The sequence below is a fragment of the Cricetulus griseus genome, chromosome 4 (genome assembly GCF_003668045.3).
Source record: "Cricetulus griseus strain 17A/GY chromosome 4, alternate assembly CriGri-PICRH-1.0, whole genome shotgun sequence".
Taxonomy (NCBI): domain Eukaryota; kingdom Metazoa; phylum Chordata; class Mammalia; order Rodentia; family Cricetidae; genus Cricetulus; species Cricetulus griseus.
Genome location: NC_048597.1, coordinates 199,410,776 through 199,422,841, shown reverse-complemented (window position 1 = coordinate 199,422,841; position 12,066 = coordinate 199,410,776). Strand labels below are relative to the sequence as shown.

Genomic DNA, 12,066 nt, shown 5'->3' with positions numbered 1-12,066 from the left:
AGAGTTGAGAGCAGTAGCCCATTGGAAACCTGAGAATGTGTCAATGGTATGATGTACATATTTCAAATTTCCAAATTCTGTAAAGTGAAAAACATCCATTTGCCAGATCTCATTCCTCCGAAGGCCTTTAGGATTACATCCTGCTGGCATTGGAGTTTGGTTATAAAAGGAACAAGTAGGACAGGGTTATAAATCTAAAATCAAAATAAGTATTTTGGGAGGCAAATTTATAGTCATTGAAAATGGGCTATTTTTTCTGAATTTACTTCTCATAAGAGTTGAAACAGTTTCTAGGAGTAACTTTTGTTTTCTTCTCTTTTCAGGAAAACAAAAAAGACCAAGCAGAAAAGTAAGATTAAAACTGATCTATTCTTTATAACATTTGGATTGTGAATTCACTACTTTAAACTGACATGTAATATGTGGTTTATTGACCTCCTGTAAGATTGTTTCCACCTACTGCTTTAGCCTTAATGATTCTCCTAGTAAAATAGCTTTTTAAATATATGCTGTTACTAAATACTTCCTAAGTGTTTTAAGTGATCAATAAGGTTTTGTTTTGGTAAAAATATGATGCTTTTAAGTTAGATTTATGAAATGTCTGTAATGAAGAAAATAAGACCTTAAATCAAGACACTCTATACCGTGAAGAATTTTACTTAACCAGTACCCCACCCCACCTCCCATACGTTTTGTAGCACCCGGAAATGGAGATGGTGGCAGTACCAGTGAGACACCTCAGCCTCCTAGGAAGAAAAGAGCCCGGGTAGATCCAACTGTTGAAAATGTGAGTTTTCTGTGTGTGCCCTCCCCTCCCCCAAGCTGGTCTAAAAACACTAATGATCCTTTTTCTTTACTTCCCTACTCCCTTCCCTCCAGCTGTTAGTGTTTGAGACAGGATAGCCTCATGCTTCAGATTTGGAAATGCTTGGGTTACTGACATACGCTACCAGAGTGCATAGGCAGATCCTGGTCTAGTAGTAATTCAGAGAAAAAAATTTGTCTTTAAAGATAGTTGTGCATGGTGGTGCATACCTTTAATCCCAGCCCTCAGGCCTCTGGTTTATGTCATGAGTTATAGGACAACCAGAGCTGCATGGTAAAACCAAGTATGGAGATGGGAAGGGAAGAAAGCCATGTTTGAGATAATCATTTGAGTATCATCAGTAAATGTGAAGATGCTTTTAAGTTGCATCAGTTCAGAATACTACCATTTTTCAGAAGAGAAAATGTAGTTAAGGGCCACTATAACTCAAGACCATATTCTTTTCTCCTGGCTGCATGATTTCATGTATTGTTTTTTTCAATGGCAGTTCCTCCTTTATGAGTGACTACGTCAAGGAATTAGTATATAGCTAGTGTCTGAAGATCAAAAGAGAAGTTATTATTAAGCAAGAAAAGGTTTGTAATACCTTCCCTTTTTATATTTAGGAAGAAACATTCATGAACAGAGTTGAAGTTAAAGTAAAGATCCCGGAAGAGCTGAAACCATGGCTTGTGGATGACTGGGACTTGATCACCAGACAAAAACAGGTAACTTGAAAACTACACAGGTTTAGTTATATGGTTATATTTGACAAAAAGATAAAAAGGCCTGAAGTTTTATGACTGGAGTATTTTAATACATCTTTTAAAATTTTGTGGGTGTTTTTGTTTTGTTTTTGCCTGTGTGTCTGTATGGCACGGCCTGTGTGCAGTGCCTCTGGAAGCCAGAATATAGGGCATTGGATCTCCTGGAACTGGAGTTCCAGATGGTGAGCTGCCATATGTGGTTGCTGGGAATTGAACCTTACATCCTGTAATGCTCTTAATTGCTGAGCCATCTCTCCAGTCCCTTAAAATTTTATTAGTTTATGGTAATTAAGAAAGTTGGAGGAAGCTGGGTGCAGGTGGTGCAGGCCCTTAGTCCCAGCATAAGGCAAGCGGAGTTCTGTCAGTTTGAGACCAGTGTGGTCTACAAGAGTTCCAGGACAGGCACCAAAGCTATACAGAGAAACCCTGTCTTGAAAAACAGCAACAAAAAAAGTTGGAGGTTGCTGGAGCAGGATTCTTTAAAAAAAATTAATAGGCAGAGAAACATGCATTTTCCATCCTAAATGTTGTTGTCAATAGAGCATTCATACATGTCTTGATAATGGAATATAGTAGAAAGCATATAACATACCTGCAATTGATCCTCAATGTAAATAAGGTCTAGGATTTAGCCACTCATTTGTGGGATGTTAAATAATTTTTCTCCCATGTTAAGATAGAATGGATGTCAACAGCAAGCCAGCTTGGTAAGCCAGTGAGGCTTTGGGGTTTATAGAGCATGAATAATGGGTTGCTTACAGAAATGTGAGCAATTCAAAAGTAGGGATACCACTGAAAAACCCACCCCTAATTGAACCATGAAAGTTGTGTCCCTGGAGCTCCATCTTAGCTGCCTGGAAGGATCCCTGAGGATCTTTCAAGTGTCAGCTTTCTGAGCCTTGTTTACTTGTTTAGTTTTAGGAGCCTCTTTCCTCCCCACTGAAAGTTCAAACTCTTTAAATGCTTTCATGACACAGGAATATATGAATCCAGAAAAACTTGAATGTCAAAAAGAGTTGGATTACCTAAATCCAGATTTAGAAACTCCAAACTATTTAAATTGACAAATGAGAACTTTAGTGGGAGTGAAGGGGATGAGAATAATAGTTGTTGCTTAAGGGTTCATGAGATTTGAGATTCATAGACATAGTTGGAATTTGAAGTTATTAGTTGGATTATGCAATTATATCTCCCTGTGTGGTATTTGATCTTGCACATTTCTTGGACTTTTCTTTGTAAACATTATTCATGTTCACATTTTTACCCCTAGCTTTTTTATCTTCCTGCCAAGAAGAATGTGGATTCCATTTTGGAGGATTATGCAAACTATAAGAAATCTCGAGGAAATACAGATAATAAGTAAGAATGCACCCTTTTGAGTACATGCAAAGTATTTAAGTACTGTTTTAGGTATAATTGCGGCTATACTAGGTTCTTACATGACCATTAAAAGTTTCGCTATTTTGAAAGCTGTAGTTTTCTAAGTCCTTTATTATATAAATTTGAAATTGATTTTACTTGTTAAAACTGTCTTAGCCATAGATCTTTAGCCTTTACATCCTTCCAGAAAGGAAATATTTTGAAAGTAATGTTGTTGTTCTTTTATCAGGGAGTATGCTGTTAATGAGGTTGTGGCAGGGATAAAGGAGTACTTCAATGTAATGCTGGGCACTCAGCTACTCTACAAATTTGAGAGACCACAGTATGCTGAGATTCTTGCAGATCACCCTGATGCACCCATGTCCCAGGTGTATGGAGCACCACATTTACTGAGATTATTTGGTAATAAGACTTTATCTTCCCCCCTTCTTCTTGACCCTGCAATAATTGGTTTTTTTGTTTGCTTGCTTTTTTGGTCTTTGCTAAGTGACTGGGAGGTAAAATAACTTTCCAAAACATGATTGTTTTCATTGGAGTTTTCTTTAAGATCTTATTTAAAAGATTTAAACAGCAAAATCTCTTTTTGAGAAAGAATTTTGAAAAATAATCACCAAGACTGGGGCAATAGCTCAATCCATAAAATTCAAGTGTGAGGAATCCCTCCGCCCCAAAACCCACATAAAGCTGGGTGTAATGGTAGATACTTACGATCCAGTGCTGGGGAGGTAGACGTGTGGGCATCTTGGGTTCTCACTGGCTTCTCCAGTCCAGTGAATGGTACGTGAGGAAAGACTTTCAAAGTTATCCTTAGCTTACAAGGTACACACACGCATGCACGTATGCACGCGTCTGTTCATACACATAGAATCATTTAGTTCTATGGAATCTGTGACAGCTCATTTACTTCTAAAATAGTTAATGTGTATGGTTATAGTGCTGCCTTGGATATAACTGTAACTGGATTATTTTGTTAAATAGTGCGAATTGGAGCGATGTTGGCCTATACACCTCTAGATGAGAAAAGCCTTGCTTTATTACTGAACTATCTACATGATTTCCTCAAGTAAGTTTAATTGAAATCACAAACAATTGGGGTGGTTACTTAAAATTCATGTTTGAAAGGAGAGATTGACATGATAATTACTAAAATAGGCAGTACATTTATACAGATGTCAATAAAGCACTAGAGCAATATAAATAATATATATTGGAATCTCACAGATGAGAGTGACCATGTAGGTTTTGTATGGGAAATGATGGAGTGATTAAATCTCTAAGCTATTAAGCAGTGAAAACACTGTAGGTTAATTTTGAAGATTTGCAGTCACCTGTATTAGAGAGTAGAAAGATAAACTGTTAAGGGGGTAAATAAAGAAAGGGCGCCTGGTGGTGGTGGCGCTCGCCTTTAATTCCAGCACTCAGGAGGCAGAGGCAGGCAGATCTCTGTGAGTTCGAGGCCAGCCTGGTCTACAAGAGCTGTTCCAGGACAGCTTCCAAAGCCACAGATAAACCCTGTCTCAAAAAACCAAAACCAAAAAATACAGGGTTTAGAAATGGCAATGATGTCTCACACTTGTCAAATTGAGGTAGAAGCATTTTTTAAAGTTTGTTGCCAGACCGAGCTATATGCTGAGACCTGTCTGAAAAATAATGCCCAATGTTATAATACAAATATAAGTTAACAATAAACATCTTGAGTTTAGCCGGGTGTTGGTGGCGCATGCCTTTAATCCCAGCACTCGGAGGCAGAGACAGGAGGATCTCTGTGAGTTCGAGGCCAGCCTGGTCTCCAGAGCGAGTGCCAGGATAGTCTCCAAAAGCTACACAGAGAAACCCAGTCTTGAGAAACCAAAAAAAAAACAAAAACAAAAAAGAAGATTTGTTGAGTTTAAAAGATCGAAGAAATGGAAAGAGGCAGTTCTAGCTTATAACATGTTGGGGAGCGTTTATTTATAATAGAGAAGAACTTAAAACCAAGCAGGTTTTGAAAATGATAGGTTGCTCTAAATACACTAACAAGGATACTATTTAACACTGAATGAAGAAGAAATCAGGTGTAGTAGCTGGTGCGTTCTGATTTTTTGGAGAGAAACATTTCAATTTGAAAAGACTGTACTTTTCAGAATATGGACAATGGTTGCTGTGGATTACTTTTTGGGCTTGGTATTAGGAGGAAGGATCTGGAGTTATCTGTAGCCCTTTTGCTAACTGTTGTAAATATTTTCTCCAGACTCCAATTTTTCTTTGATGATACAGAAATGCACTATTTCACATCCCTTTATTTCAGGTTTGAACTTGAAATGTGTTCATAGACTTCCTTTGATGGAATTGAACAGTTTTGAAAGGGTTAGAGAAAATTGGTATTACTGTTTTAGGGTAGTGCTGCAGTATAATAGGATAGCTGTTTGCAAATTCCTGCAGGTTGTTCCTTGGTTTGGATTGTAATGTTTTTTGAGAATGCAGTGATTTATGCATGACTATATAGTTAGCGTAACTTAACATTTTTACAATGAGTTAATATTTTTTCTTTTAGGTACCTGGCGAAGAATTCTGCAACTTTGTTCAGTGCCAGTGATTATGAAGTGGCTCCTCCTGAGTACCATCGGAAAGCCGTGTGAGGGGCGTGCTCACGCTCTCTCTCTCTCTCTCTCTCTCACTCGTGCTTGGATCTCTGTAAACAGTTTGATTCTTAGTCCTTCTCTTGTACAAATGCTGTACTTTGAAGACCATTAGTGTATAACAATTGATGTTTGTTTTCTGTTTGATTTAAACAGAGAAAATAAAAGGAGTCAGTGCTCCTTTTCTTCTTTCTTTTCATTTCAAAGTTTCTACCAGTGTATTCAGTGATGGACAACAGAGAGACATGCTGTAGAGTGTTTTATTGCCTAGTTGACAAAGCTGCTTTTGAATGCTGGTGGTTCTGTTCCTTTGACACTACGCACTTTTATAATATGTGTTAATGCTCTATGACAAAATGCTCTGATTCCTAGTGCCAAAGGTTCACTTCAGTGTATATAACTGAACACTCATCCATCTGTGCTCTTTTTTTTTTTAATGGTGCTTAAAGAGCCCATCCTTTGCAAGTCATCCATGTTGTTCCTTAGGTATTTTATCTTTGCTTAATTGTTAAAAAATGGTGGCTTGTTTCATGGTTTTTGTATTTGTGTCTAATGCACGTTTTAACATTATAGACGCAATGCATCGTGTAGCTACAGTTTTATGGAAAAGTCAATCTTGTAGGAGTTGTTTTTCAGATCTTCAATAAATTTTTTCTTTAAATTTCAAGAGATTGTGTGGCTGTGTTATCAAAACCTTGGCACATTGTATATTTGTGATTAGATACTGATTGTTCAGGAGACTATTTAATTTCCTGTTTGATCTTTATGGAATGAAAAGTTTATTTGGGTGTGGAGTAAACTGTTGGTTGTAGAAATTTGTCATATTGGTTCCTAGCTAAAAGGCTAGATGTTTACATGATAGTGCCTTCCTTCACTCGGATCTAGTTTGTTGCATCTGTGGACATGATGGTACTTTGCTTGCATATAATGTGCTTTTAATTTTTATAGCTTGTCCTATTAAGGATTGGTGATACACTTTAGGTTTTGAAATTGTTTTCTCAGAATTAGCATACCTGGTTCCTGTTAGCTCTCTGTTCACTTTTTGGGCTTTGTGAACCTAACCGGCCAGCTTTATACTGCTACATGACTTCTGGTGTTTTGTTAATACAACCAGCAACTGGGGAAAACGTGGGTGTTTTTCCTGCATGTGTGCCTGTGCACTATTCCTCTGTGCCTCAATCCCATAGAAGCCAGGAGAGGTCATTGGAGCTCCTGGGATTGGAGTTAGAGAAAGCTGTGAGCTGCCATGTGCATAGTGTGAACCGAACCCGAGCCCTCTGGAAGAGCAGCTAGTGCATTTAACTGTTGAACCTTATTTCCAGCTCCAACCATTAGAATTTTTGCCTTGTAGATTTTAACCAGAAGACCAAGATTACAGAGGTTAATTCATTTGTGTGTGTTTGGCTAAGTGCAGAGCTGAGTTTAAGTATAACCCATACAACATTGATCATGGGCTGATGTGAATTATCACACCGTACTTCTCCCTCTTAATGCCGTATAAGGTTAAAACTGATGCCACTCCCTTTTGCTCTTGCTTGACTCATGGGAGTGAAAGCCAAATTAGCATCTCATCTGATAGTCCAGGCTGGAACTCATGGTTCTTTGGCTTTAGCCTCCCAAATACTGTGATTACAGGCCTGTTCTATGCTCCACCATACCCATCGTAAGCTTCCCCTCCCCACTTCCATCCCGATTGGCCTGGAATCTGCTGTGTAGACTAGGCTGGTGTCAAACTTCTGCCTTCTGATTAATCAAACCTAACAGAAGTGAGCCACTAGGCCACCATTTATGATGTATGTGTATACATCATGTAAGTTTATGTACATTCTACATTGGTATTTTGCTTTCGTGTGTGTGTGTGTGTGTGTGTGTGTGTGTGTGTGTGTGTGTGTGTGTGTGTGTGTGTGTGTGTTGAGTGTGTCAGATCCCCTGAAACTGGAGCTACAGACAGTTGTGAGGTGTCCCGTGCTGGGAATTGAGCCCAGGTCTTCTGAAAGAGCAGCCAGTGCTCTTAATCACTAAGTCATCTCTTTAGCCTCTAATACTACTCATATTAACATACAATTTCTGAAAGCTGGATACCGTGTTTCCTGCCTTTGTCACCTGTTGTTTCAGCCATCGTTGGTTTGTTTGGGTGTTTTTTTCCTCTTGAGTTTGCTTTCATATGTTGTTGAATGAACAAAGCACATTGAAGAACAACACAGTATATGAAATGTTGTACTTCCCAGGGGTTATACATTAGCAAAAGTGAAAGATTACACTACAGAACACCAAGAGATTTAAGAGGAAGTATAACTTTTGGCGTAAATACATGAGCAGAAAAGGAAGACAAATCTGAATGAAAATTCCATCTGCTTTCTGTCTAGATAATGGGATATCACATAAAAAGTCTCTTAGATATTTAAAGGACAAGACAAAATGATACCTCCTACTATTTATATAAAAGGTTTAAAATAAAGGAAATTCCCTATCCCAAGACAAGGGCCATAAACCAGGGCCCCAAATCTGTGCCCATGGAATATTCCAGAAAGCAGCCCCAAGGTCCAAAAGACGGGCAGTTTGACTTAGATTGCAGTTTGGATACAGCACACAAATGGAACCACCCTGCACTGTGTTCTGTACCTTCACCTAGAGCCCAGGATTTGGAGGTGTCAGCCTCTCTGACCAATAAAGATTTGTCTCACTGTTTTGAGTTGAAAGAAAAGATATTTAAAGGAGGAAAATAATTGAAAGTGAAGAAGAAACAAAATGGACTTAAGACCAATATAAAGTCACTCCACCAGCATCAACAACCACACTGTGGCACACCCATGTTTATTGGGGCTGATGCTGGCCATACTTTAGAAAGTTTTAAAACTTTGTGTAGCAGCTCATGGCTTTAATCCTAGCGGGGACAGGTAAATACCTTTGAGGCCAAGCTCATCTACATACTACATAGCAACAATAAGTTCCAGGCCAGCCAGAGATACATAGACACCCCCCTCCCCTAAATTTAGAAACAAGCTTGTTTTACATGTCAATCCCAGTTCCCTCTCCCCTCCTCCACTGCTTCCCAGGGAGGGTGAGGGGATCCCTTGGGGGATTTTCAAAGTCTGTCATCATTTGGAGCAGGGCCTAGACCCTCCCCTGTGTGCCTAGGCTGAGAGAGTATCCCTCTATATGGAATGGGCTCCCAAAGTCCATTCCTATACTAGGGATAAATACTGATCCACTTTCAGAGGCCCTATAGATTGCCCAGGCCTCCTAACTGACACCCAGGATCAGCGGGGTCTGGGTCAGTCCTATGCTGGTTTCCCAGCTATCAGTCCGGGGTCCATGAGCTCCCCCTTGTTCAGGCCAGCTGTTTCTGTGGGTTTCTCCAGCATGCTCTTGACCCCTTTGCTTATCACTCCTCTTCCACTGCAACTGGATTCCAGGAGTTCGGCTCAGTGTTTAGCTGTGGGTGTCTGCCTCTGCTTCCATCATTTACTGGATGAAGGCTCTAGGATGGCATATAAGGTAGTCATCAATCTCATTATCAGGGAAGGGCATTTAGTAGCCTCTCCACTATTGCTTAGATTGCTACATAGACTAAAGAAAAGGCAAAAGCTGTAGCTATGTTTGCAATAGTAGTATAAATGGGGGAACCCAGGGTCTAACATGGTTGCCTCAAGCTATTTGTATTCTAGAGGAATGTGACAAATCCTACTTTGTTCTTTAGAAAAATCATTCTGACACCAGTGTAAGACATTTAAAAATATTGTTCAACATTGAAAGATGAGAAATTGGGTTAAGTTCAAGAAGCAATTGACAGTGAAATAGAAACCAAATCAGATACAGTGGCATATAACTTACATCAGGAGGTAAAGCATGAGGATTAGATGTTTGATGTCACTCTCACCCAAATGAACAGGCAACAAAACAAAACTCCAAAATAATAATAATGTATACCAAAATGGAATGATTGGGTTTAATAGAAAAGTTAGATGAATCAAGGTAGAGACGACAAAGGGAAGGAAAGCCTAGGAAACAAACCACAATGGCGGTCTAGATAACCTAGTGACATCTAAGGAAATCAGAAAAGCAGGAGAGAGCTGCAGAGTACCTGAGATTTCTGGCTGCTTGGGAGGGAGAGTTGGTGAGACTTTCTGGTGCAAAGATTGAAGAAATCCTGCAACTTTCAAGCACAACAAAAATTTCAGTTATTAAAACCCAACAGCGTCTGAAAACATCCCAGGTTCAAAAGCCTCTAAACTGACAATGAGAGAGTAAAAGCTGAGGACAGTGGATACTTAAAACGTTGAGAACCGGCTGGAGAGGGTAAAGAGTGCTTGTTGCTATTGGTCCCAGTACTCAGTGGTTTACAACCTTCATACACTCAGTTCCAGAGGATTCAACACCCTCTTGGGGCATCTGTAGGTACCATATGTTTTTGCATATGCATACATTCAAATAAAATACTCGGTTAAATCCAAACAAAAATAAATTGGAACAAAATAACTGCTTTCAACTCAGTGTAAACAAGTTTAAGAAAAAAAAGCTTGCAGAAAAAAACAGTCAGAAAATCTATCAGAAAAAGTATATAGAAGGTGAGAGATGCATGAAGCACTGAGCATAGCTAACAAGATAACAGACGGTCTTGTTGATTTTACAAAACATCTTCCTGATAATGGTAATACATAAAATTTGTTTTATTATCCAGTGGCACAAACTAAAGTCACCTGGGAAGAGGGAAACTCAGTTGAGGAATTCTATCAATCAGATCGCCTGTGGGCACATTCAGGGCGTTTTCTTGATTAATGAGTGCTCTTGCAGGGCCCCACCTATTGTATCCATTGTACCCCTGGGTAACATAAAGTAGGCTGAATAAGCCAGTAAGCAGTGTTTTTGTATGGCCTCTGCTTCAAGCTCTTGGCCTTGAACCCCTGCCCTGGCTTTCCCTAGATGATGCACCAACTGTAACCTTTAAATAGCAATAAATACTTTTTCAAGTTGTTTTTTCATCATGGTGTTATTTACAGCAACAGAAAGCAAACTAGGAATTCAGGGGAACAATTTATTGAATAAGACTCTTGGGGATAGGGGCATAGGTTTCTCAGTGGTATTGCTTACTTAGCATGTGCAAGGCCCTGGTTTCAATCCCTAGCACCAATAGAAATTGAAAATAAGCTTTAAATTTCCAAGGGTCAGATCTCCCTCGAGTTAACAAGCAGTTGTTAGCACCCTCCTATGGGTGCTGGGAATCAAGCTCAGGTGCTCTGGGAGAACAGCAAGTGTTAACCATTCAGCCATCACTCCAGCTACATGCTGTTTTAATGGACAATTCCAAGATATAAAGATTGTAAGGACCTTCCGGGATGGTAAATAGGTGATCTTAGCATTCAGGAGGCAGGAAGATCACAAGTTGAGGTCAGGGTTGCATAGCAATATGTCTGAAGAAAACAGTATTACAATTGAAAGAAGGTAGGCAAATGTAAGAGAATCTTAGCTGCAGTGGTAGAGCACTTGCCTAGCATGCTTGAAGCCCTAGGGGCAATCTAACAAATACCTAAGAATGATTTTCTCATGACTTGCAGGCTCAGCTGAACAGTTCTGGATTTGGCTAGGGTTAACTTGTGAGGCAAATGGTTGAGGTAAAAAACAGCACCAATGGATAGTCAGATTCTTCAAAAATGATTTTTTTTCGGTGTGGGGGGGGGGATTGTTTTTTTCGAGACAGGGTTTCTCTGTGGCTTTGGAGGGTATCCTGGAACTAGCTCTTGTAGACCAGGCTGGTCTCGAACTCACACCTGCTTCTGCCTCTCGAGTGCTGGGATTAAAGGCATATGCCACCAGCGCCCGGCTTCAAAAATGATTTTAAACTTCAAGTTATTTTATGTGTATGGGTGTTTTTGCCTGCATGTATGTCTGTACCACGGGTGGGCCTAATGCCCACAGAGGCCAGAAGAGGACATTGGATCTCCTGGGACTGAGACTACAGACATTTGTGAGCTGCCCTGTGGCTGTTAGGAATCTAACCCGTCCTCTGGAAGAGCAGCCAGTGCTCTCAATCTCTGAGTCATCTCTCCAACGCAAGGAATGATTTTTTTGTTCTCTGAGACAGTCTTCTGTAACCCAAGCGGTCCTCAAACTGTGGAAGAGATTGCCCTTGAACTGGTTGTCCCACCCAGTCTCCTGATTGCTGTTAATAGAGGCTGAAAGGAGGGTTCAGTCTAAGGCCTTTTGCTTGGTTGGTAAGTGCTGTACCACTGAGCCATATTCTCAGCACTGGGAATGCTATTTGAGGTCACACTGAAGAAAAGCCAAAGCGAACACCACAGTAGCTGAGGTGCTGGATGCAAATGAGTTAGGATAAGGAGTCAAACTCTTGTTCTTCCTGCCTCAACCTCTGGAGTTCGGGGGTTTCAGGTGTCCACAGTGAGGCCTGACAAATCTTCATTTATATGAGGGACAGACGTACTTGTGGGACTTGAGGGAGAAGTGTGGCCTGGTGATAAAACAGTGGAAGAGTGTTTGG

General features: G+C 40.0%; 1 protein-coding gene across 3 annotated transcripts in view; it reads left to right on the top strand.

The window, feature by feature from the left end:
• Morf4l1 (mortality factor 4 like 1) overlaps positions 1 to 6,237 on the top strand; it is a 20,839-nt gene extending 14,602 nt beyond the window's left edge. For all 3 annotated transcript variants that reach the window (XM_027410967.2, XM_027410966.2, XM_027410965.2), the window contains 7 exons: positions 324 to 349; positions 699 to 787; positions 1,432 to 1,533; positions 2,843 to 2,931; positions 3,182 to 3,354; positions 3,931 to 4,015; positions 5,486 to 6,237. In XM_027410967.2, coding sequence (XP_027266768.1) covers positions 324 to 349; positions 699 to 787; positions 1,432 to 1,533; positions 2,843 to 2,931; positions 3,182 to 3,354; positions 3,931 to 4,015; positions 5,486 to 5,570 — 649 coding nt within the window. In that variant the 3' untranslated portion in view covers positions 5,571 to 6,237. The remainder of the gene's footprint in view (positions 1 to 323; positions 350 to 698; positions 788 to 1,431; positions 1,534 to 2,842; positions 2,932 to 3,181; positions 3,355 to 3,930; positions 4,016 to 5,485) is intronic.
• The last annotated feature ends 5,829 nt before the right edge of the window (positions 6,238 to 12,066 follow it).